This window comes from Salmo salar, chromosome ssa09 (assembly GCF_905237065.1).
Source record: "Salmo salar chromosome ssa09, Ssal_v3.1, whole genome shotgun sequence".
Taxonomy (NCBI): Eukaryota; Metazoa; Chordata; class Actinopteri; order Salmoniformes; family Salmonidae; genus Salmo; species Salmo salar.
In genome coordinates, this window is record NC_059450.1 from 157,618,699 (window position 1) to 157,646,186 (window position 27,488).

The 27,488-nt window shown below is 48.9% G+C and overlaps 1 protein-coding gene across 15 annotated transcripts in view; it reads right to left on the reverse strand.

Moving 5' to 3' along the window:
- aplp2 (amyloid beta (A4) precursor-like protein 2) overlaps window positions 1-27,488 on the reverse strand; it is a 140,290-nt gene that overhangs the window by 24,134 nt on the left and 88,668 nt on the right. For 9 of the 15 annotated variants that reach the window (XM_045724929.1, XM_045724927.1, XM_045724915.1 and 6 more), the window contains 4 exons: window positions 12,408-12,566; window positions 11,319-11,477; window positions 7,291-7,390; window positions 1,294-1,467 (listed from right to left, as the gene is read on the reverse strand). In XM_045724929.1, the coding sequence (XP_045580885.1) occupies window positions 1,294-1,467; window positions 7,291-7,390; window positions 11,319-11,477; window positions 12,408-12,566 (592 nt within the window). The remainder of the gene's footprint in view (window positions 1-1,293; window positions 1,468-7,290; window positions 7,391-11,318; window positions 11,478-12,407; window positions 12,567-27,488) is intronic. The other 6 variants (XM_045724926.1, XM_045724923.1, XM_045724918.1 and 3 more) reach the window with 1 other exon arrangement.

A 27,488-nucleotide genomic window follows, 5' to 3' on the forward strand; every position in this document is an offset into this window, starting at 1 on the left:
ACTGCCCAGTACTAGGACCAGGCTTTATCTGTCTACAATACTGCCCAGTACTAGGACTAGGACTAGGCTTTCTGTCTACAATACTGCCCAGGACTAGGACTAGGCTTTATCTGTCTACAATACTGCCCAGTACTAGGACTAGGCTTTATCTGTCCACAATACTGCCCAGTACTAGGACCAGGCTTTATCTGTCTACAATACTGCCCAGTACTAGGACCAGGCTTTATCTGTCCACAATACTGCCCAGTACTAGGACTAGGACTAGGCTTTCTGTCTACAATACTGCCCAGTACTAGGACTAGGCTTTATCTGTCTACAATACTGCCCAGTACTAGGACCAGGCTTTATCTGTCCACAATTCTGCCCAGGACTAGGACTAGGCTTTATCTGTCTACAATACTGCCCAGTACTAGGACCAGGCTTTATCTGTCTACAATACTGCCCAGTACTAGGACTAGGCTTTATCTGTCTACAATACTGCCCAGTACTAGGACTAGGCTTTATCTGTCCACAATACTGCCCAGTACTAGGACTAGGCTTTATCTGTCCACAATACTGCCCAGTACTAGGACTAGGACCAGGCTTTATCTGTCCACAATACTGCCCAGGACTAGGACTAGGCTTTATCTGTCTACAATACTGCCCAGTACTAGGACTAGGCTTTATCTGTCCACAATACTGCCCAGTACTAGGACTAGGACCAGGCTTTATCTGTCCACAATACTGCCCAGTACTAGGACTAGGCTTTATCTGTCCACAATACTGCCCAGTACTAGGACTAGGCTTTATCTGTCCACAATACTGCCCAGTACTAGGACTAGGCTTTATCTGTCTACAATACTGCCCAGTACTAGGACTAGGACTAGAACTGCACTTCCATTCTCAACGATTCTCCCTAAAGTGTGCACTCGTTCACTACCCCTCATGGACTTATTTACATTTACGTCATTTAGCAGACGCTCTTATCCAGAGCGACTTACAAATTGGTGCATTCACCTTATAATATCCAGTGGAACAACCACCTTACAATAGTGCATCTAAATCTTTTAAGGGGGGGGGGGGGGGATTAGAAGGATTACTTTATCCTATCCCAGGTATTCCTTAAAGAGGTGGGGTTTCAGGTGTCTCCGGAAGGTGGTGATTGACTCCGCTGGGTTATGTAGTGTAACCTTGGTTACCTTGGTTAGAGTGAGTTTACAGTTCTACCCGGATTTCTGAGGGCGGAGTGAGCAAGTGCACACTTGGTTGAGAAAGGTATAGGGTATGAAATAGGGTTTTATTATTGGGTCTCACCCTCTGGTTCAGGTCGCGACCCCAGGGAGGTGACCTGGAAGGGCCGGTAGGGTTTCCCCTCGGAGACAGGAAGCTCCACACTCTCCTCTGATGACACGGTAACATCCGGCTGAGACTCGGAGATAGACGACAGGAACTGGTCCATGTCTGCCCTCTGCTCCTGAAGCAACTCATCTAGAGGACGAGGAGAAGAAAGGAGGAGAGAGATGAAAATCATGGAATCATTTTTAAATTTGTCACTTTGTAAAGAACAGGTGTAGACGAACAGTGAAATGGTTAGTTACGGGCCCTTCCCAACAATTTCAAAAAAAGATTCGAAAAATTAATAACACGAGAAATAAATCCGCAATGAGTAACGATAGGCTATATACAGGAAGTACCAGGTAATAACATGGCTATATACAGGGAGTACCAGGTAATAACATGGCTATATACAGGAAGTACCAGGTAATAACATGGCTATATACAGGAAGTACCAGGTAACAACATGGCTATATACAGGAAGTACCAGGTAATAACATGGTTATATACAGGAAGTACCAGGTAATAATATGGTTATATACAGGAAGTACCAGGTAATAATATGGTTATATACAGGAAGTACCAGGTAATAACATGGCTATATACAGGAAGTACCAGGTAATAATATGGTTATATACAGGAAGTACCAGGTAATAACATGGTTATATACAGGAAGTACCAGGTAATAACATGGTTATATACAGGAAGTACCAGGTAATAACATGGTTATATACACGGGGTACCAGTACGGAGGTGACGTGCAGGGGTACGAGGTAGTTGAGGTAGATATGTACATACAGGTAGGGATAAAGTCACTAGGCAACAGGATAGATAATAGACAATAACAGCAGTGTATGTGATGAGTCAAAAAAGTGAGTGCAAAAAAGGGTCAATGCAGATAGTTAAATAGTTAAATAGTTAGTCCGGGTAGCTATTGGTTAACTATTTAGCCGTTTTATGACTTGGGGGTGGAAACTGTTCAAGGTCCTGTTGGTTGCAGATTTGGTGCATCGGTACCGCTTGCCATGAGGTAGCAGAGAGAACAGTTCATGACTTTGGTGGCTGGAGCCGTTTGACAATCTTTAGGGCCTTCCTCTGACACCGCCAGGTATAGAGGTCGTGGATTTCCAGGGAGCTCGGCCCCAGTGGTGTACTGGACCGTACTCACTACCCCTCTGTAGCGCCTTGCGGTCGGATGCCAAGCAGCCGCCATACCAAGCGGGGATGCAGCCAGTCAAGATGCTCTCGATGGTGCAGCTGTAGAATTGATTGAGGATCTGTAGAACTAGAACGTTTATCCTCCTGCCGGGTAAGAGGCGTTTCTGTGCCTTCTTTATGTTGGTGTGTGTGAACCATATTAATTCCTTAGTGATGTGGACCCCCGAGAATCTTGACGCTCTCGACCCGCTCTACTGCAGCCTTGTTGATGTAGATGGGGGCGTGTTTGGTCTTCATTGTCTTGCCGACATTGGAGGGGGAGGTTGTTGTCCTGGCACCACACTGTCAGGTCCTCTGACCACCTCCCTATACGCTGTCTCATCATCATCGGTGATCAGGCTTACCACCGTTGGTGTCGTCAGCAAACTTAATGATGGTTTTGGCCTCGCAGTAGTGGATGAACAGGGAGTACATAAGGGGATTAAGTGCACACTCCTGAAGGGCCCTCGTCTTGAGGGTCAGCGTGGCGAATGTGTTGTTGCCTACCCTCACCACCTGGGGGCAGCCCGTCAGGAAGTCCAGGATCCAGTTGCAGAGGGAGGTGTTTAGTCCCAGGATCCTTAGCTTAGTGTTGAGCTTTGTGGGCACTATGGTGTTGAACTCTGAGCTGTAGTCAATGAATAGCATTCTCACGTAGGTGTTCCTTTTGTCCAGGTGGGAAAGGGCAGTGTGGAGTGCAATAGAGATTGCGTAATCTGTAGATTTGTCGGGGCGGTATTTGACCTTTATTTCAACAGGGAATCCCCATCTGAGTCCAAGGTCTCTTTTACAAGGGAGCCCTGCGTTTTACAAGCAACAGATAAAATACACACAAAAAAAATAAAAAATAAAATACAAATCATAGATAATACCCTAAACTGCCGGAACATCCCATTTCAACAAGATCTGCAGATTGTTCCAGCAGTGGGGGGCGCATTCAAAACTAAAAACCCAATTCGGTGGAGACCCGAGGCACCTCTAAGAGTTAACCAACGCTGAAAACGCATGTCTTTATACTTCAACTACAAAGTGAAGTTGTGCAGTAGAGCTTTGTAAACAAAGAAGGGAGTAATGATGTGACTTTAATGAGGACAAGACAACCTTTTGATACGTATGTGAATTATTGTGCATCCAGGGTGTCTGGGATGATGGTGGTGTTGATGTTGTTGTGAGCCATGACCAGCCTTTCAAAGTATTTCATGGCTACAGATGTGAGTTTTACAGGGCGGTAGTCATTTAGACAGGTTACCTTGAAGTTCTTGGGCACAGGGACTATGGTGTTCTGCATAAAAACATGTAGATATTACAGACTGGGTCAGGGAGAGGTTGAAAATGGCCAACACATTCTGGTAATCCAACGAATTGGCGAGGGCACTAGAACAGTCTGCAGCACCCGGCCCTCACCCTGCTAGAATCTGAAGTCAAATGTCTACTGTTTGCTGATGATCTGGTGTTTCTGTCCCCCAACCAAGGAGGGCCTACAGCAGCACCTAGATCTCCTGCACAGATTCTGACAGACCTGGGCCCTGACAGACCTGGGCCCTGACAGACCTGGGCCCTGACAGACCTGGGCCCTGACAGACCTGGGCCCTGACAGACCTGGGCCCTGACAGACCTGGGCCCTGACAGACCTGGGCCCTGACAGACCTGGGCCCTGACAGTAAATCTCAGTACGACAAAAATAATGGTGTTCCAAAAAATGTCCAGTCACCAGGACCACGAATACAAATTCCATCTAGACCCCGTTGCCCTAGAGCACATAAAAAACGATCCATACCTCGGCCTAAACATCAGCGCCACAGGTAACTTCCACAAAGCTGTGAACGATCTGAGAGACGAGGCAAGAAGGGCCTTCCACGCCATCAAAAGGAACTGTATATAGACATAATATGACATATTTTATTATTTTGGAACTACTGTGAGTGTAATGTTTACTGTTTATTATCTACTTCACTTGCTTTGGCAATGTTAACATATGTTTCCCAGGCCAATAAAGCCCCTCGAATTGAATTGATACAGAGCTAGAGATATACAAAGCTAGAGATAAAGAGAGAGAGGGCTAGAGAAACAGAGAGAGAGATAAAGAGAGAGAGGGCTAGAGATACAGAGACAGAGAGAGACAGAGAGAGACAGAGAGAGACAGAGACAGAGACAGAGAGAGACAGAGAGACAGAGAGACAGAGAGACAGAGAGACAGAAACAGAGAGAGAGAGAGACAGAAACAGAGAGAGAGAGAGACAGAAACAGAGAGAGAGAGACAGAGAGACAGAGACAGAAAGAGAGAGAGAGAGACAGAGAGACAGAGACAGAGAGACAGAGAGACAGAGAGACAGAGAGACAGAAACAGAGAGAGAGAGAGACAGAGAGACAGAGAGACAGAGAGACAGAAACAGAGAGAGAGAGAGACAGAAACAGAGAGAGAGAGAGACAGAAACAGAGAGAGAGAGAGAGACAGAAACAGAGAGAGAGAGAGACAGAAACAGAGAGAGAGAGAGACAGAAACAGAGAGAGAGAGAGACAGAGAAACAGAGAGAGAGAGAGACAGAGAAACAGAGAGACAGACACAGAGAGACAGAGAGACCGAGACACAGAGAGACAGATAGAGAAACAGAGAGACAGATAGAGAAACAGAGAGACAGATAGAGAAACAGAGAGACAGATAGAGAAACAGAGAGACAGAGAAACAGAGAGACAAATAGAGAAACAGAGAGACAGATAGAGAAACAGAGAGACAGATAGAGAAACAGAGAGACAGATAGAGAAACAGAGAGACAAATAGAGAAACAGAGAGACAGATAGAGAAACAGAGAGACAGATAGAGAAACAGAGAGACAGATAGAGAAACAGAGAGACAGATAGAGAAACAGAGAGACAAATAGAGAAACAGAGAGACAAATAGAGAAACAGAGAGACAGATAGAGAAACAGAGAGACAGATAGAGAAACAGAGAGACAAATAGAGAAACAGAGAGACAAATAGAGAAACAGAGAGACAGATAGAGAAACAGAGAGACAGATAGAGAAACAGAGAGGCAGATAGAGAAACAGAGAGACAGATAGAGAAACAGAGAGACAGCACTGTACTGTGACCCAGTTCTGTCAAAGCATCCCACTTTAATCTACAGTAGATGCGCGCGCGCACACACACACACACACACACACACACACACACACCTCTTTTATAAACCTAAATCAAAATCTACAAACATCTAGAGATGCAGCAGGAAGACATTTCAGATCCCCCAATCTCCCTGCTCCTCTCATCTCGTTTCCTCTCATCTTGTATAAGTTTTTGAGTTCACAGTCCTACATGAGTCAAACGGAAAGACAGCCCAGATTTTGCAGAGTTATGCGGGCTTAGTTTAGTTTCCCAAGCTGAGACACACAGCGAAGCATAAATATATACTGTTCTGCATTTATGTTATGGAGCTCCATTAGCCAGCCAGGATCACTACTTTGAGTAACAGCACCCTCCCAAAAAAACCTTTCGAACAGCGGTAAACTCTTTTCAACCGGACAGAAACTTCCACTATTATATAAGCAAGTTAAAACTACAGTCTGGTCAATACGGGACAACATTACTCTGAGATACATTACTCTGAGACGTTGTTCCAGAACTTGGGTGAAAAGTGTTTTCAAACGTCTCTCTTTGGGCTGGATGTGTCAATGTGTAGTTCATACATGAATCATCTATGAGCAGAATTACTGTTTTTAACTCAATGCTACTACTGCCACCGCTACCGCCGCTACCGATGCCGCTACCGATGCCGTTACCGATGCCGCTACCGATGCCACCGCCGCCGCTACCGCTGCCACCGCTGCCACCGCTACCGATGCTGCCGCTACCGCTGCCGCCGCTACCGCTGCCGCCGCTACCGATGCCGCCGCTACCGATGCTGCCGCTACCGCTGCTACCGCTGCCACCGCTACCGCTGCCACCGCTGCCACCGCTACCGATGCTGCCGCTACCGCTGCCACCGCTGCCACCGCTACCGATGCTGCCGCTACCGCTGCCACCGCTACCGCTGCCACCGCTACCGATGCCGCCGCTACCGATGCCGCCGCTACCGCTACCGATGCCACCGCTACCGATGCCGCCGCTACCGATGCTGCCACCGCTGCCGCTACCACTGCCACCGCTACCGATGCTGCCACCGCCGCTACCGCTGCCACCGCTACCGATGCCGATGCCGCTACCGATGCCGCTACCGCTGCCACCGCTACCGATGCCGATGCCGATGCCGCTACCGATGCCGCTACCGATGCCGATGCCGCTACCGATGCTGCTACCGATGCTGCTACCGCTACCGATGCTGCTACCGCTACCGCTACCGATGCTGTTACCGATGCCGCTACCGCTACCGATGCCGCTGCCACCGCTGCCGCTGCCACCGCTGCCGCTGCCACCGCTGCCGCTGCCACCGATGCCGCTGCCACCGATGCCGCTGCCACCGATGCCGCTGCCACCGATGCCGCTGCCGCCGATGCCGCCGCTGCCGCTGCCGATGCTGCTACCGCTGCCGATGCTGCTACCGCTACCGCTACCGATGCCGCTACCGATGCCGCTACCGATGCCACCGCTACCTCTACCGATGCCGCTACCGATGCCACCGCTACCTCTACCGATGCCACCGCTACCGATGCCGCTACTACTCCTACAGCTTTGGCAGTTCAGTCCCTTACTACTCACTAATATCATCCTGGATCTCGTCATCCAGTGTGTGTGTGTGTGTGTGTGTGTGTGTGTGTGTGTGTGTGTGTGTGTGCGCGCAGCACTCACCAATCTCATCCTGGATCTCCTCGGCGACGTAGGGAACCTTGTAGAGCAGAGACAGACTCTGGTTCATCCTCTCCTCGATCACACGTAGGTGGGTCATCACCTGAGATAGGACACACACACAGTTGTGGCTTCGTGACAATGACCACACAAAACAGCCGCTCACTGACAGTCACACCATCAAAACACCAGCTGAGTGTTGACTATTGTAGGATAACGTTTGATCTGATTTAATCTAGGTCCTACTCTTTGTCCAGAGGTGCAATGTCCCACAGCTAACGGATGACAATAATGTGCCTTTACAACATGCTCCTAAAACACACACACACACACACACACACACACACACACACACACACACACACACACACACACACACACACACACACACACACACACACACACACACACACACACACACCTTCCAGTTGATGTTTGACAAACAGCCTAGTTCTACAATTACATAGAGATTTCTCTCCACCAGTGAGTCTGCCCTTCTGAGCTGAAGAGACAAACCGAGACTGCGAGAGAGAGAGGGGGAGAGAGATCATCGACTCTCGATGGGGCTATCCTGCAGGACAATAGACTCTCGATGGGGCTATCTGCAGGACAATAGACTCTCGATGGGGCTATCTGCAGGACAATAGACTCTCGATGGGGCTATCTGCAGGACAATAGACTCTCGATGGGGCGATCTGCAGGACAATAGACTCTCGATGGGGCTATCTGCAGGACAATAGACTCTCGATGGGGCTATCTGCAGGACAATAGACTCTCGATGGGGCTATCTGCAGGACAATAGACTCTCGATAGACGCCAGTCTAATAAATACATTTAATATACACAATCACAAAGAAATGCGTTCATATTTTATTTAGGAAGGTCATAAAAAAAAAGCATGATACTAACAATTTATTTCAAAAGAACAGAATAGCATGTTTTCAGATTTCCCTGCGCTATATTAGTGGAGGCTATGGCTGCGCCGTGTCAATGAAATGAAATTGTTAATTTAGCAGCGATCGCATGCTTATATTCCCCACTCCTTTACAATAGAAACAGGATCCAATATAACAGAATACAGCAGAAAGGGTATTTGCCCCCAGATGGGTACTGATATTTGCCCCAGGTTATTCTAGGAAAACATTACATTTTGAAACAGACCATCTGTAAAATATTTTGTGTTGTTTGGCAAAACTAGGTTCATTAATTAAAAACCTTGGAATATGCTCTTCCTGATAGGGAACAGCAATCATAACGTCTGGTCTACATGGACCTCTGATAGGGTACAGCAATCATAACATCTAGTCTACATGGACCTCTGATAGGGTACAGCAATCATAACATCTGGTCTACATGGACCTCTGATAGGGTACAGCAATCACAAAGTCTAGAGGATCATTTGGAATAGTAAACAAACACCAACAAGCTTCTCAAAGATGCCCTCTGGTGACCCAACTAGCATTAATGGCAACAATGGCTGACGGTATAGTACTATGACATCGGAGCACGCTGCACGCTGTGCTGCACTATGACACAACTTTTAAAAAAGGAAGAGCCACTGTAGGAATGGACAGAGAGCCGGGGGTTAATCCCAGACAGTCCAACAACTCTTACGGTTCTTTAAAACAGACCACAGCGCCAGCCCTCACAAAGCACAAAAGGCTTTTCTTACAATGTACTTTGGAGTCACATGTCAAATTTACACAAGAAAATAGACTTCAAAGCTCACAATGTTTCAGTCTGTTTGGCTTGGCTGCCGTGCAGAGCTGAACGTCGCTAGAACGTCAAGGGGGATTTGATGGCCGAAGAGAGAATTTACAGCCGCTGATAAACAGGATGTAGAGAAGAGAAATAAACAACTCTGACAAGCTGAACTACAGAAATCAGCTTCTCATGACAGAACACTGGTTCACTGTAGATCACAACATCCTTCTAGAATCAGCTTCTCATGACAGAACACTGGTTCACTGTAGATCACAACATCCTTCTAGAATCAGCTTCTCATGACAGAACACTGGTTCACTGTAGATCACAACATCCTTCTAGAATCAGCTTCTCATGACAGAACACTGGTTCACTGTAGATCCCTCCATCCTTCTAGAATCAGCTTCTCATGACAGAACACTGGTTCACTGTAGATCCCTCCATCCTTCTAGAATCAGCTTCTCATGACAGAACACTGGTTCACTGTAGATCACAACATCCTTCTAGAATCAGCTTCTCATGACAGAACACTGGTTCACTGTAGATCCCTCCATCCTTCTAGAATCAGCTTCTCATGACAGAACACTGGTTCACTGTAGATCCCTCCATCCTTCTAGAATCAGCTTCTCATGACAGAACACTGGTTCACTGTAGATCCCTCCATCCTTCTAGAATCAGCTTCTCATGACAGAACACTGGTTCACTGTAGATCCCTCCATCCTTCTAGAATCAGCTTCTCATGACAGAACACTGGTTCACTGTAGATCCCTCCATCCTTCTAGAATCAGCTTCTCATGACAGAACACTGGTTCACTGTAGATCCCTCCATCCTTCTAGAATCAGCTTCTCATGACAGAACACTGGTTCACTGTAGATCCCTCCATCCTTCTAGAATCAGCTTCTCATGACAGAACACTGGTTCACTGTAGATCCCTCCATCCTTCTAGAATCAGCTTCTCATGACAGAACACTGGTTCACTGTAGATCCCTCCATCCTTCTAGAATCAGCTTCTCATGACAGAACACTGGTTCACTGTAGATCCCTCCATCCTTCTAGAATCAGCTTCTCATGACAGAACACTGGTTCACTGTAGATCCCTCCATCCTTCTAGAATCAGCTTCTCATGACAGAACACTGGTTCACTGTAGATCCCTCCATCCTTCTAGAATCAGCTTCTCATGACAGAACACTGGTTCACTGTAGATCCCCCCATCCTTCTAGAATCAGCTTCTCATGACAGAACACTGGTTCACTGTACAACACAACATCCTTCTAGAATCAGCTTCTCATGACAGAACACTGGTTCACTGTACAACACAACATCCTTCTAGAATCAGCTTCTCATGACAGAACACTGGTTCACTGTAGATCCCTCCATCCTTCTAGAATCAGCTTCTCATGACAGAACACTGGTTCACTGTAGATCCCTCCATCCTTCTAGAATCAGCTTCTCATGACAGAACACTGGTTCACTGTAGATCCCTCCATCCTTCTAGAATCAGCTTCTCATGACAGAACACTGGTTCACTGTAGATCCCTCCATCCTTCTAGAATCAGCTTCTCATGACAGAACACTGGTTCACTGTAGATCACCACATCCTTCTAGAATCAGCTTCTCATGACAGAACACTGGTTCACTGTAGATCACCACATCCTTCTAGAATCAGCTTCTCATGACAGAACACTGGTTCACTGTAGATCACCACATCCTTCTAGAATCAGCTTCTCATGACAGAACACTGGTTCACTGTAGATCACCACATCCTTCTAGAATCAGCTTCTCATGACAGAACACTGGTTCACTGTAGATCACCACATCCTTCTAGAATCAGCTTCTCATGACAGAACACTGGTTCACTGTAGATCACCACATCCTTCTAGAATCAGCTTCTCATGACAGAACACTGGTTCACTGTAGATCCCTCCATCCTTCTAGAATCAGCTTCTCATGACAGAACACTGGTTCACTGTAGATCACCACATCCTTCTAGAATCAGCTTCTCATGACAGAACACTGGTTCACTGTAGATCACCACATCCTTCTAGAATCAGCTTCTCATGACAGAACACTGGTTCACTGTAGATCACCACATCCTTCTAGAATCAGCTTCTCATGACAGAACACTGGTTCACTGTAGATCCCTGGATTCCTCTGATTCACATGTATTAGCATGAATGGTCCTGTTGTTAAAGACAAATGACATAATGGCCCCTCTCCCGTCCCTATTTCATTCTCTTTATGATGGTCTCGCTCACTTCTGTCTGGTCAGTAATGACGGGGGTTGTCTGTGATAGGCAACAGGGCATAGAACACCAAGGTCTGTACCTGTTCCGGGTTAGGGGTCAGGGTGTGTACCTGGGACTTCATCTGGGCAGCCTTCTCAGGGTCCACAGCCAGTACGTGTTGGTAGTGGCGGATGGTGTGCTGACGGTCCTTGTTCTCCGCACGCACATACCGCCTCAGAGCCTGCAGGATACGGTGGGGCTGGGGTGGAGAGAGAGAGAGAGAGAGCGAGGAGGGGAGAGAGCGAGAGAGAGCGAGCGAGAGCGAGAGAGAGAGCGAGAGAGAGAGAGAGAGAGGGGTTAGAACATTAATTTTCACGATTCTTCCATAGGCAGTAGTGTATGTATGACACATGAGACTAGAGGACAGAGACAGAGAGAGAGAGAGAGAGAGAGAGAGAGAGAGACAGAGAGAGAGAGAGAGAGAGACAGACAGAGAGAGAGAGAGAGAGAGAGCGAGAGAGATAGAGAGACAGACAGAGCGAGAGAGAGAGAGAGAGAGAGACACACAGAGAGAGCGAGACAGAGAGAGAGAGAGAGACAGAGAATAGGGTGCCATTTGGGAAACATCCAGAGAGTGAGGACATGTGCCATGTTCCCAGGCAGCCTGATAAGAGCTATAAAACATGGAACAGGGATTATGGAGGACCACATGATATTAGATAAGAGCTATAAAACATGGAACAGGGATTATGGAGGACCACATGATATTAGATAAGAGCTATAAAACATGGAACAGGGATTATGGAGGACCACATGATATTAGATAAGAGCTATAAAACATGGAACAGGGATTATGGAGGACCACATGATATTAGATAAGAGCTATAAAACATGGAACAGGGATATGATATAAAACATGGAACATTATGGAGGACCACATGATATTAGATAAGAGCTATAAAACATGGAACAGGGATTATGGAGGACCACATGATATTAGATAAGAGCTATAAAACATGGAACAGGGATTATGGAGGACCACATGATATTAGATAAGAGCTATAAAACATGGGATTATGGAGGATGACTGATGAAGGTTTCCATGTGACTGACCATGTGCACCAGAGTGTTTGTGTTGTCTGTAACCTACCCTCGGTGGGTCAGAGTGTTTGTGTTGTCTGTAACCTACCCTCGGTGGGTCAGCCTGCAGGGCGGCTAGGTAGTTCTCCAGTGCCAGGCGGCGCCGGTCGTTGAGCATGGCCTCTACCCGAGCCAGGTGGGTCTCAACCAGCTGCTGCTTTTCACTGGCTGCCTCCTCTTCCAGGGACTCTACCGTGGCCTGGAAGTGCTGAAGGGGACAGAGCATAGTGAGATAAGACACTCACCTCTAACCCCTACCCTAACCCTCTTCCAGGGACTCTACCGTGGCCTGGAAGTGCTGAAGGGGACAGAGCATAGTGAGATAAGACACTCACCCCAACAGATCCACTGATTATGCAATCTATATCTCACTCCACACTGCCCTCTCCCACCCGGACAAGAGGCACACCTACGTGAGAATTCTGTGAATTGATTACAGCTCAGCGTTCAACAACAATAGTGCCCTCCAAGCTCATCGGGTAGGTAACAACACATCTGCCACTCGACACGGGTCCCCTCAGGGGTGCGTGTCTACTCCTGTACTTCCTGTTTGTGACCAAAACCACCATGAAGTTTGCTGACGACACAAATGTTGTAAGCCGGATCACCGACGACAATGAGACAGCCTATAGGGAGGAGGTCAGAGACCTGGCAGTGTGGTGCCAGGACAACAACCTCTCCCTCAACGTCAACAAGACAAAAAGGAGCTGATCGTGGACTACAGGAAAAGGAGGGTTGAGCATGTCCCCCTTCACATCGTCGGGACTGTAGTGGAGCGGGTCCAGAGCTTCAAGTTCCTCGGTGTCCACATCACTAAGGATCTATCATGGTCCACACACACCAACACAGTCGTGGAGAGGGCACGACAACGTCCCATCCCTTCCATGGGGACTGAAAAGATTTGGCGTGATCAGATACTCAAGTCGTTCTACAGCTGCACCACTGAGAACATCTTGACTTGCTGCATCACCGCCTGGTATGGCAACTGCTTGGCACCTTGATCGCAAGGCGCTACAGAGGGTAGTGTGTACGGCCCAGTACATCACTGTGGCCAAGCTCCCTGCCATCCAGGACCTCTATACCAGGCGGTGTCAGAGGAAGGCCCTAAACATTGTCAAAGACACCAGCCTTGGCTTGGCCCTCATTGATGAGTTCTCTGTCAAGTGGAGTTGAACGACAAAATGGTCCAGGAACAAAAGACAATTCCCAAGGACTGGTCATCCCTTCCCCCTCTGAGGGGTCAAAATGTATCTCTCTGTTACAGTATCCAGAGGACTGACTATCTCTCTCTCTCTCTCTGTGTTACAGTATCCAGAGGACTGACTATCTCTCTCTCTCTCTCTGTTACAGTATCCAGAGGACTGACTATCTCTCTCTCTCTCTCTGTTACAGTATCCAGAGGACTGACTATCTCTCTCTCTCTCTCTGTTACAGTATCCAGAGGACTGACTATCTCTCTCTCCCTCTCTGTTACAGTATCCAGAGGACCGACTATCTCTCTCTCTCTCTCTCTGTTACAGTATCCAGAGGACCGACTATCTCTCTCTCTCTCTCTGTTACAGTATCCAGAGGACTGACTATCTCTCTCTCTCTCTCTGTTACAGTATCCAGAGGACTGACTATCTCTCTCTCCCTCTCTGTTACAGTATCCAGAGGACTGACTATCTCTCTCTCTCTCTCTGTTACAGTATCCAGAGGACTGACTATCTCTCTCTCTCTCTCTGTTACAGTATCCAGAGGACTGACTATCTCTCTCTCCTCTCTGTTACAGTATCCAGAGGACTGACTATCTCTCTCTCTCTCTCTGTTACAGTATCCAGAGGACTGACTATCTCTCTCTCTCTCTCTGTTACAGTATCCAGAGGACTGACTATCTCTCTCTCTCTCTCTGTTACAGTATCCAGAGGACTGACTATCTCTCTCTCTCTCTCTGTTACAGTATCCAGAGGACTGACTATCTCTCTCTCTCTCTCTGTTACAGTATCCAGAGGACTGACTATCTCTCCCTCTCTGTTACAGTATCCAGAGGACTGACTATCTCTCCCTCTCTGTTACAGTATCCAGAGGACCGACTATCTCTCCCTCTCTCTCTGTTACAGTATCCAGAGGACTGACTATCTCTCCCTCTCTGTTACAGTATCCAGAGGACTGACTATCTCTCTCTCTCTCTCTCTGTTACAGTATCCAGAGGACTGACTATCTCTCTCTCTCTCTCTCTCTGTTACAGTATCCAGAGGACTGACTATCTCTCTCTCCCTCTCTGTTACAGTATCCAGAGGACTGACTATCTCTCTCCCTCTCTGTTACAGTATCCAGAGGACTGACTATCTCTCCCTCTCTGTTACAGTATCCAGAGGACCGACTATCTCTCCCTCTCTGTTACAGTATCCAGAGGACCGACTATCTCTCTCTCTCTGTTACAGTATCCAGAGGACCGACTATCTCTCCCTCTCTGTTACAGTATCCAGAGGACCGACTATCTCTCACTCTCTGTTACAGTATCCAGAGGACCGACTATCTCTCCCTCTCTGTTACAGTATCCAGAGGACCGACTATCTCTCCCTCTCTGTTACAGTATCCAGAGGACTGACTATCTCTCCCTCTCTCTGTTACAGTATCCAGAGGACTGACTATCTCTCCCTCTCTCTGTTACAGTATCCAGAGGACTGACTATCTCTCTCTCTCTCTCTGTTACAGTATCCAGAGGACTGACTATCTCTCCCTCTCTGTTACAGTATCCAGAGGACTGACTGACTATCTCTCCCTCTCTGTTACAGTATCCAGAGGACTGACTATCTCTCCCTCTCTGTTACAGTATCCAGAGGACTGACTATCTCTCTCTCCCTCTCTGTTACAGTATCCAGAGGACTGACTATCTCTCCCTCTCTGTTACAGTATCCAGAGGACTGACTATCTCTCTCTCTCTCTCTGTTACAGTATCCAGAGGACTGACTATCTCTCTCTCCCTCTCTGTTACAGTATCCAGAGGACTGACTATCTCTCCCTCTCTGTTACAGTATCCAGAGGACCGACTATCTCTCCCTCTCTCTCTGTTACAGTATCCAGAGGACCGACTATCTCTCCCTCTCTCTCTGTTACAGTATCCAGAGGACCGACTATCTCTCCCTCTCTGTTACAGTATCCAGAGGACCGACTATCTCTCCCTCTCTGTTACAGTATCCAGAGGACCGACTATCTCTCCCTCTCTGTTACAGTATCCAGAGGACCGACTATTCTCTCTCTCTCTGTTACAGTATCCAGAGGACCGACTATCTCTCCCTCTCTGTTACAGTATCCAGAGGACCGACTATCTCTCACTCTCTGTTACAGTATCCAGAGGACCGACTATCTCTCCCTCTCTGTTACAGTATCCAGAGGACCGACTATCTCTCCCTCTCTGTTACAGTATCCAGAGGACCGACTATCTCTCCCTCTCTGTTACAGTATCCAGAGGACCGACTATCTCTCTCTCTCTGTTACAGTATCCAGAGGACCGACTATCTCTCCCTCTCTGTTACAGTATCCAGAGGACCGACTATCTCTCACTCTCTGTTACAGTATCCAGAGGACCGACTATCTCTCCCTCTCTGTTACAGTATCCAGAGGACCGACTATCTCTCCCTCTCTGTTACAGTATCCAGAGGACTGACTATCTCTCTCTCTCTCTCTCTGTTACAGTATCCAGAGGACTGACTATCTCTCTCTCTCTCTCTCTGTTACAGTATCCAGAGGACTGACTCTCTCTCTCTCTCTCTCTCTCTGTTACAGTATCCAGAGGACTGACTATCTCTCCCTCTCTGTTACAGTATCCAGAGGACTGACTATCTCTCCCTCTCTGTTACAGTATCCAGAGGACTGACTATCTCTCCCTCTCTGTTACAGTATCCAGAGGACCGACTATCTCTCCCTCTCTGTTACAGTATCCAGAGGACCGACTATCTCTCCCTCTCTGTTACAGTATCCAGAGGACCGACTATCTCTCCCTCTCTGTTACAGTATCCAGAGGACCGACTATCTCTCCCTCTCTGTTACAGTATCCAGAGGACCGACTATCTCTCCCTCTCTGTTACAGTATCCAGAGGACCGACTATCTCTCCCTCTCTGTTACAGTATCCAGAGGACCGACTATCTCTCCCTCTCTCTGTTACAGTATCCAGAGGACTGACTATCTCTCTCTCTCTCTCTCTGTTACAGTATCCAGAGGACCGACTATCTCTCCCTCTCTGTTACAGTATCCAGAGGACCGACTATCTCTCCCTCTCTGTTACAGTATCCAGAGGACCGACTATCTCTCCCTCTCTGTTACAGTATCCAGAGGACCGACTATCTCTCCCTCTCTGTTACAGTATCCAGAGGACTGACTCTCTCTCCCTCTCTGTTACAGTATCCAGAGGACCGACTATCTCTCTGTTACAGTATCCAGAGGACCGACTGTTGAATGAGTGATAGAGTAATATAACTTAACGTATCTTTGTACAGGGACAACTCTGATGCTATCTATACAGATGTATTCTCTCTGCGGTAACTTGCATCTTCTGTACACTTCTTCACCCGCTTTGAAACAGGGGTCGCCCCCCCCCCCCGCCCGCTCCCCTGGCCTGTCTGGAGGAGGCTGTCATGGCAACCAAGAGCGCGCTCGTCAACGATGAGAAAGTCGTACAACGAGTGTTCAAAAGCACTGGAGCGCGAAAGAGCCCCGGGGGTCTGAAGACGTAAGTGGTTGTGTATTGAAAACACTGTTCCACTCAGCTGAGCGGTGTCTTCTCTTTCAGCAGTCCCTGGATACATTACAAATTCCATCTTTATGGAAAGAAATCTATTGTTGTACCCGTCCCCAAATAAAACCTCTCCTCCATCTGCATTAAATGATTACAGGACCTGTAATCTCTGATCTCGCTCTTGATTAAAAATCTCTTGGGGGAGGAAGATTTTTATTTTTTTTTAATCATCAAGACATTCACCAACACCTGTCACTTTGTTGACCTCCTCCAAAATCTGCATGCCGGGTCAGCGAGAGGAACATATGCCGCCATCTTTTCACTCTTACATCTGCTGTACATGCATTTGGAGGGCGGTAAAAATAAATAAAAAACACATGTGCGTATCACGTTTGCAGATTTCTCCTCGGCATTTAACACAATCAATCTCGTTTTGGTCCTCGCGGACAGACAGAGGAGACTTGGGACTTGATGTTTATCACGTGGATCGATAACTTCCTAACTGATAGGTCTCAGCAGGTAAGAGTTGGCAACACACTCTCTGAGGTGGTCACTGCTTCAGTAGGAACCCCACAGGGCAGTGTTCTATCACCAGTACTATATCAGGTGGAACCCCACAGAGCAGTGTTCTATCACCAGTACTATATCAGGTGGAACCCCACAGGGCAGTGTTCTATCACCAGTACTATATCAGGTGGAACCCCACAGGGCAGTGTTCTATCACCAGTACTATATCAGGTGGAACCCCACAGGGCAGTGTTCTATCACCAGTACTATATCAGGTGGAACCCCACAGGGCAGTGTTCTATCACTAGTACTATATCAGGTGGAACCCCACAGGGCAGTGTTCTATCACCAGTACTATACGTACTATATCAGGTGGAACCCCACAGGGCAGTGTTCTATCACCAGTACTATATCAGGTGGAACCCCACAGGGCAGTGTTCTATCACCAGTACTATATGTACTATATCAGGTGGAACCCCACAGGGCAGAGTTCTATCACCAGTACTATACGTACTATATCAGGTGGAACCCCACAGGGCCGTGTTCTATCACCAGTACTATATCAGGTGGAACCCCACAGGGCAGTGTTCTATCACCAGTACTATATCAGGTGGAACCCCACAGGGCAGTGTTCTATCACCAGTACTATATCAGGTGGAACCCCACAGGGCAGTGTTCTTTCACCAGTACTATATCAGGTGGAACCCCACAGGGCAGTGTTCTATCACCAGTACTATATCAGGTGGAACCCCACAGGGCAGTGTTCTATCACCAGTACTATATCAGGTGGAACCCCACAGGGCAGTGTTCTATCACCAGTACTATACGTACTATATCAGGTGGAACCCCACAGGGCAGTGTTCTATCACCAGTACTATATCAGGTGGAACCCCACAGGGCAGTGTTCTATCACCAGTACTATACGTACTATATCAGGTGGAACCCCACAGGGCCGTGTTCTATCACCAGTACTATATCAGGTGGAACCCCACAGGGCAGTGTTCTATCACCAGTACTATACGTTCTATATCAGGTGGAACCCCACAGGGCAGTGTTCTATCACCAGTACTATATCAGGTGGAACCCCACAGGGCAGTGTTCTATCACCAGTACTATATCAGGTGGAACCCCACAGGGCAGTGTTCTATCACCAGTACTATATCAGGTGGAACACCACAGGGCAGTGTTCTATCACCAGTACTATATCAGGTGGAACCCCACAGGGCAGTGTTCTATCACCAGTACTATATCAGGTGGAACCCCACAGGGCAGTGTTCTATCACCAGTACTATATCAGGTGGAACCCCACAGGGCAGTGTTCTATCACTAGTACTATATCAGGTGGAACCCCACAGGGCAGTGTTCTATCACCAGTACTATACGTACTATATCAGGTGGAACCCCACAGGGCAGTGTTCTATCACCAGTACTATATCAGGTGGAACCCCACAGGGCAGTGTTCTATCACCAGTACTATATGTACTATATCAGGTGGAACCCCACAGGGCAGAGTTCTATCACCAGTACTATACGTACTATATCAGGTGGAACCCCACAGGGCCGTGTTCTATCACCAGTACTATATCAGGTGGAACCCCACAGGGCAGTGTTCTATCACCAGTACTATACGTTCTATATCAGGTGGAACCCCACAGGGCAGTGTTCTATCACCAGTACTATATCAGGTGGAACCCCACAGGGCAGTGTTCTATCACCAGTACTATATCAGGTGGAACCCCACAGGGCAGTGTTCTATCACCAGTACTATATCAGGTGGAACACCACAGGGCAGTGTTCTATCACCAGTACTATATCAGGTGGAACCCCACAGGGCAGTGTTCTATCACCAGTACTATATGTACTATATCAGGTGGAACCCCACAGGGCAGTGTTCTATCACCAGTACTATACGTACTATATCAGGTGGAACCCCACAGGGCCGTGTTCTATCACCAGTACTATATCAGGTGGAACCCCACAGGGCAGTGTTCTATCACCAGTACTATATGTTCTATATCAGGTGGAACCCCACAGGGCAGTGTTCTATCACCAGTACTATATCAGGTGGAACCCCACAGGGCAGTGTTCTATCACCAGTACTATATCAGGTGGAACCCCACAGGGCAGTGTTCTATCACCAGTACTATATTAGGTGGAACCCCACAGGGCAGAGTTCTATCACCAGTACTATATCAGGTGGAACCCCACAGGGCAGTGTTCTATCACCAGTACTATACGTACTATATCAGGTGGAACCCCACAGGGCAGTGTTCTATCACCAGTACTATATCAGGTGGAACCCCACAGGGCAGTGTTCTATCACCAGTACTATATCAGGTGGAACCCCACAGGGCAGAGTTCTATCACCAGTACTATATCAGGTGGAACCCCACAGGGCAGTGTTCTATCACCAGTACTATACGTACTGTATCAGGTGGAACCCCACAGGGCAGTGTTCTATCACCAGTACTATATCAGGTGGAACCCCACAGGGCAGTGTTCTATCACCAGTACTATATCAGGTGGAACCCCACAGGGCAGTGTTCTATCACAAGTACTATATCAGGTGGAACCCCACAGGGCAGAGTTCTATCACCAGTACTATATCAGGTGGAACCCCACAGGGCAGTGTTCTATCACCAGTACTATACGTACTATATCAGGTGGAACCCCACAGGGCAGTGTTCTATCACCAGTACTATATCAGGTGGAACCCCACAGGGCAGTGTTCTATCACCAGTACTATATCAGGTGGAACCCCACAGGGCAGAGTTCTATCACCAGTACTATATCAGGTGGAACCCCACAGGGCAGTGTTCTATCACCAGTACTATACGTACTATATCAGGTGGAACCCCACAGGGCAGTGTTCTATCACCAGTACTATATCAGGTGGAACCCCACAGGGCAGTGTTCTATCACCAGTACTATATCAGGTGGAACCCCACAGGGCAGTGTTCTATCACCAGACAGCTGCCAGAGCTGGGTTCCCAGGGTACCACCTGATCAAATATGCTGACGACACTTTGCTTTGGGGTCAGTCTTCTCGAAGGGGATGAGACGGAGTACGGACCCGACTGGTGTGAGTCATCCCATCTAATATTAAATACATCAAAAAACACAAAGGAGCTGAAGTTTGACGGATGCACACAACATCACTGATAAAAGGTGAGCCGAATTGACATAGTGGAGGAGTACAAATACCTTGGGCTTAGTCATTGACAACAAGCGGTCCTGGGTTCAGTGTACTGATGCTATTTTTAAGAAAAGGCCAACAGAGACTATTTTCTATGGAAACTGCACTTTGTTTTTAATGTTGATCTAGCCATCATGTTTCTCATTTATAAATAATTAATTGAGAGTATTCTGTGCTACTGCTTGACCTGCTGGTTTGAGAATATCAAGGTTGCACAGAAAAATAGGTTGGGCAAGAGAGTCAGGACTTGTGGAAAAAAAATCATGGGGCAGCAACAGCAAGAACGGTCATCTCTCTCTACCTGGGCAGAGCCCTCCATCTCTCTCTCTACCTGCCCTCCATCTCTCTCTCTACCTGGGCAGAGCCCTCCATCTCTCTCTCTCTCTACCTGCCCTCCATCTCTCTCTCTACCTGCCCTCCATCTCTCTCTCTACCTGGTCAGAGCCCTCCATCTCTCTCTCTACCTGCCCTCCATCTCTCTCTACCTGCCCTCCATCTCTCTCTCTACCTGCCCTCCATCTCTCTCTCTACCTGCCCTCCATCTCTCTCTCTACCTGGGCAGAGCCCTCCATCTCTCTCTCTACCTGCCCTCCATCTCTCTCTACCTGCCCTCCATCTCTCTCTCTACCTGCCCTCCATCTCTCTCTCTACCTGCCCTCCATCTCTCTCTCTACCTGGTCAGAGCCCTCCATCTCTCTCTACCTGCCCTCCATCTCTCTCTCTACCTGCCCTCCATCTCTCTCTCTACCTGCCCTCCATCTCTCTCTCTACCTGCCCTCCATCTCTCTCTCTACCTGCCCTCCATCTCTCTCTCTACCTGGTCAGAGCCCTCCATCTCTCTCTACCTGCCCTCCATCTCTCTCTCTACCTGCCCTCCATCTCTCTCTCTACCTGGCCTCCATCTCTCTCTCTACCTGGGCAGAGCCCTCCATCTCTCTCTCTACCTGGGCAGAGCCCTCCATCTCTCTCTCTACCTGCCCTCCATCTCTCTCTCTACCTGCCCTCCATCTCTCTCTCTACCTGCCCTCCATCTCTCTCTCTCTACCTGGCCTCCATCTCTCTCTCTACCTGGCCTCCATCTCTCTCTCTACCTGGGCAGAGCCCTCCATCTCTCTCTCTCTACCTGGCCTCCATCTCTCTCTCTACCTGCCCTCCATCTCTCTCTCTACCTGCCCTCCATCTCTCTCTCTACCTGCCCTCCATCTCTCTCTCTACCTGCCCTCCATCTCTCTCTCTACCTGCCCTCCATCTCTCTCTCTACCTGCCCTCCATCTCTCTCTCTACCTGCCCTCCATCTCTCTCTCTCTACCTGGTCAGAGCCCTCCATCTCTCTCTACCTGCCCTCCATCTCTCTCTACCTGGGCAGAGCCCTCCATCTCTCTCTACCTGGGCAGAGCCCTCCATCTCTCTCTCTACCTGCCCTCCATCTCTCTCTCTACCTGCCCTCCATCTCTCTCTCTACCTGCCCTCCATCTCTCTCTCTACCTGCCCTCCATCTCTCTCTCTACCTGCCCTCCATCTCTCTCTCTACCTGCCCTCCATCTCTCTCTATCTCTCTCTACCTGGGCAGAGCCCTCCATCTCTCTCTCTACCTGCCCTCCATCTCTCTCTCTACCTGGGCAGAGCCCTCCATCTCTCTCTCTACCTGCCCTCCATCTCTCTCTACCTGCCCTCCATCTCTCTCTCTACCTGCCCTCCATCTCTCTCTCTACCTGCCCTCCATCTCTCTCTCTACCTGGTCAGAGCCCTCCATCTCTCTCTACCTGCCCTCCATCTCTCTCTACCTGCCCTCCATCTCTCTCTCTACCTGCCCTCCATCTCTCTCTCTACCTGGTCAGAGCCCTCCATCTCTCTCTACCTGCCCTCCATCTCTCTCTCTACCTGCCCTCCATCTCTCTCTCTACCTGGCCTCCATCTCTCTCTCTACCTGGGCAGAGCCCTCCATCTCTCTCTCTACCTGCCCTCCATCTCTCTCTCTACCTGGCCTCCATCTCTCTCTCTACCTGGCCTCCATCTCTCTCTCTACCTGGCCTCCATCTCTCTCTCTACCTGGGCAGAGCCCTCCATCTCTCTCTCTCTACCTGCCCTCCATCTCTCTCTCTACCTGGCCTCCATCTCTCTCTCTACCTGCCCTCCATCTCTCTCTCTACCTGCCCTCCATCTCTCTCTCTACCTGGTCAGAGCCCTCCATCTCTCTCTACCTGCCCTCCATCTCTCTCTACCTGGGCAGAGCCCTCCATCTCTCTCTACCTGGGCAGAGCCCTCCATCTCTCTCTCTACCTGCCCTCCATCTCTCTCTCTACCTGCCCTCCATCTCTCTCTCTACCTGCCCTCCATCTCTCTCTCTACCTGGTCAGAGCCCTCCATCTCTCTCTACCTGCCCTCCATCTCTCTCTCTACCTGCCCTCCATCTCTCTCTCTACCTGCCCTCCATCTCTCTCTCTACCTGGGCAGAGCCCTCCATCTCTCTCTACCTGCCCTCCATCTCTCTCTCTACCTGGCCTCCATCTCTCTCTCTACCTGGCCTCCATCTCTTCTACCTGGCCTCCATCTCTCTCTCTACCTGGCCTCCATCTCTCTCTCTACCTGGGCAGAGCCCTCCATCTCTCTCTACCGGGCAGAGCCCTCCATCTCTCTCTACCTGCCCTCCATCTCTCTCTACCTGGGCAGAGCCCTCCATCTCTCTCTCTACCTGCCCTCCATCTCTCTCTCTACCTGCCCTCCATCTCTCTCTCTACCTGCCCTCCATCTCTCTCTCTACCTGCCCTCCATCTCTCTCTCTACCTGCCCTCCATCTCTCTCTCTACCTGCCCTCCATCTCTCTCTCTACCTGCCCTCCATCTCTCTCTACCTGGGCAGAGCCCTCCATCTCTCTCTCTACCTGCCCTCCATCTCTCTCTCTACCTGCCCTCCACCTCTCTCTCTACCTGCCCTCCATCTCTCTCTCTACCTGGGCAGAGCCCTCCATCTCTCTCTCTACCTGCCCTCCATCTCTCTCTCTACCTGGGCAGAGCCCTCCATCTCTCTCTCTACCTGCCCTCCATCTCTCTCTCTACCTGCCCTCCATCTCTCTCTCTACCTGCCCTCCATCTCTCTCTCTACCTGCCCTCCATCTCTCTCTCTACCTGCCCTCCATCTCTCTCTCTACCTGCCCTCCATCTCTCTCTCTACCTGCCCTCCATCTCTCTCTCTACCTGGTCAGAGCCCTCCATCTCTCTCTACCTGCCCTCCATCTCTCTCTACCTGGGCAGAGCCCTCCATCTCTCTCTCTACCTGCCCTCCATCTCTCTCTACCTGGGCAGAGCCCTCCATCTCTCTCTCTACCTGCCCTCCATCTCTCTCTCTACCTGCCCTCCATCTCTCTCTCTACCTGGGCAGAGCCCTCCATCTCTCTCTCTCTACCTGCCCTCCATCTCTCTCTCTCTACCTGCCCTCCATCTCTCTCTCTCTACCTGCCCTCCATCTCTCTCTCTCTACCTGCCCTCCATCTCTCTCTCTACCTGGGCAGAGCCCTCCATCTCTCTCTCTCTACCTGGCCTCCATCTCTCTCTCTACCTGCCCTCCATCTCTCTCTCTACCTGCCCTCCATCTCTCTCTCTACCTGCCCTCCATCTCTCTCTCTACCTGCCCTTCATCTCTCTCTCTACCTGGGCAGAGCCCTCCATCTCTCTCTCAACCTGCCCTCCATCTCTCTCTCTACCTGGGCAGAGCCCTCCATCTCTCTCTACCTGCCCTCCATCTCTCTCTCTACCTGCCCTCCATCTCTCTCTCTACCTGCCCTCCATCTCTCTCTCTACCTGCCCTCCATCTCTCTCTCTACCTGCCCTCCATCTCTCTCTCTACCTGCCCTCCATCTCTCTCTCTACCTGCCCTCCATCTCTCTCTACCTGCCCTCCATCTCTCTCTCTACCTGCCCTCCATCTCTCTCTACCTGGGCAGAGCCCTCCATCTCTCTCTACCTGCCCTCCATCTCTCTCTCTACCTGCCCTCCATCTCTCTCTCTACCTGCCCTCCATCTCTCTCTCTACCTACCCTCCATCTCTCTCTCTACCTGCCCTCCATCTCTCTCTCTACCTGCCCTCCATCTCTCTCTCTACCTGCCCTCCATCTCTCTCTCTACCTGCCCTCCATCTCTCTCTCTACCTGCCCTCCATCTCTCTCTCTACCTGCCCTCCATCTCTCTCTCTACCTGCCCTCCATCTCTCTCTCTACCTGCCCTCCATCTCTCTCTCTACCTGCCCTCCATCTCTCTCTCTACCTGCCCTCCATCTCTCTCTCTACCTGCCCTCCATCTCTCTCTCTACCTGCCCTCCATCTCTCTCTCTACCTGCCCTCCATCTCTCTCTCTACCTGCCCTCCATCTCTCTCTCTACCTGCCCTCCATCTCTCTCTCTACCTGCTCTCCATCTCTCTCTCTACCTGCCCTCCATCTCTCTCTCTACCTGCCCTCCATCTCTCTCTCTACCTGCCCTCCATCTCTCTCTCTACCTGGGCAGAGCCCTCCATCTCTCTCTCTACCTGGGCAGAGCCCTCCATCTCTCAGAGCGTTGGACTAGTAACCAGCAGGTAGCCTAGTGGTTAGAGCGTTGGACTAGTAACCAGCAGGTAGCCTAGTGGTTAGAGCGTTGGACTAGTAACCAGCAGGTAGCCTAGTGGTTAGAGCGTTGGACTAGTAACCAGCAGGTAGCCTAGTGGTTAGAGCATTGGACTAGTAACCAGCAGGGTAGCCTAGTGGTTAGAGCGTTGGACTGGTAACCAGCAGGTAGCCTAGTGGTTAGAGCGTTGGACTAGTAACCAGCAGGGTAGCCTAGTGGTTAGAGCGTTGGACTAGTAACCAGCAGGGTAGCCTAGTGGTTAGAGCGTTGGACTAGTAACCAGCAGGTAGCCTAGTGGTTAGAGCGTTGGGCTAGTAACCGAAAGGTTGCAAGATCGAATCCCCAGAGCTGACAAGGTACAAATCTGTCGTTCTGCCCCTGAACAAGGCAGTTTAACCCACTGTTCCTAGACTGTCATTTTAAATAAGAATTTGTTCTTAACTGACTTGCCTGGTTAAATAAGAAGGTCAAATACAAATCATATTTGCCTTCGATATAAACAATTCTCAGACGGATTCTTGCTAGTCATCTCATTGTGTTGTACATTTCAATGGTCTTTATGGAGACAAACATTTTAATTCATTACAAGTCACGTTTTATATATATATACACACATATTAAATATTACTACAGGGGAACTGCTAAATAGTTAGTTAAATAGTTAACCAAAACAGCTAAATCTGCATTGACCCTTTTTGCAGTAACTTTTCTCATCACACTGCTGTTAGTGTTTATTATCTGCCACTCTATCCCTGGTTACATGTACACATCTACCTCCACCACCTGGTACTTCCTGTATATCCACTCAGTACTGGTACTCCCTGTATATAGCCATGTTATTACCTGGTACTTCCTGTATATAGCCATGTTATTACCTGGTACTTCCTGTATATAGCCATGTTATTACCTGGTACTTCCTGTATATAGCCATGTTATTACCTGGTACTTCCTGTATATAGCCATGTTATTACCTGGTACTCCCTGTATATAGCCATGTTATTACCTGGTACTCCCTGTATATAGCCATGTTATTACCTGGTACTCCCTGTATATAGCCATGTTATTACCTGGTACTCCCTGTATATAGCCATGTTATTACCTGGTACTTCCTGTATATAGCCATGTTATTACCTGGTACTTCCTGTATATAGCCATGTTATTACCTGGTACTCCCTGTATATAACCATGTTATTACCTGGTACTCCCTGTATATAGCCATGTTATTACCTGGTACTCCCTGTATATAGCCATGTTATTACCTGGTACTTCCTGTATATAGCCATGTTATTACCTGGTACTTCCTGTATATAGCCATGTTATTACCTGGTACTCCCTGTATATAACCATGTTATTACCTGGTACTCCCTGTATATAGCCATGTTATTACCTGGTACTCCCTGTATATAGCCATGTTATTACCTGGTACTTCCTGTATATAGCCATGTTATTACCTGGTACTTCCTGTATATTGACTCAGTACTGTGGATATAGTCATGTTATCATTACATCTCTGCATTGTTGGGAAGGACCTAAGTAAGCAAGTATTCCCCCATCCCCTACCCTAATCCCTACCCTACCCCCTAACCCCTACACCATCCCCCTAACCTATCCCCTACCCCATCCCTCTAACCCATCCCCCTAACCCCTAACCCCTACCTTTGCCCCTATCCCCCACACTATCCCTTAATCCCTAACCCCTACCCTACCCTTGCCCCACCCTATCCCCTGAAAATAAACTCTGGACCTCTAACCAGCATAGTGAGATACTACACTAACCCCTAACACCAACCTCTACCCTCCTCCAGGAACTCCATCATGGCCTGGAAGGGCTGAAGAACACTACCCTCCTCCAGGTACTCCATCATGGCCTGGAAGGGCTGAAGAACACTACCCTCCTCCAGGTACTCCATCATGGCCTGGAAGGGCTGAAGAACACTACCCTCCTCCAGGTACTCCATCATGGCCTGGAAGGGCTGAAGAACACTACCCTCCTCCAGGAACTCCATCATGGCCTGGAAGGGCTGAAGAACACTACCCTCCTCCAGGAACTCCATCATGGCCTGGAAGGGCTGAAGAACACTACCCTCCTCCAGGTACTCCATCATGGCCTGGAA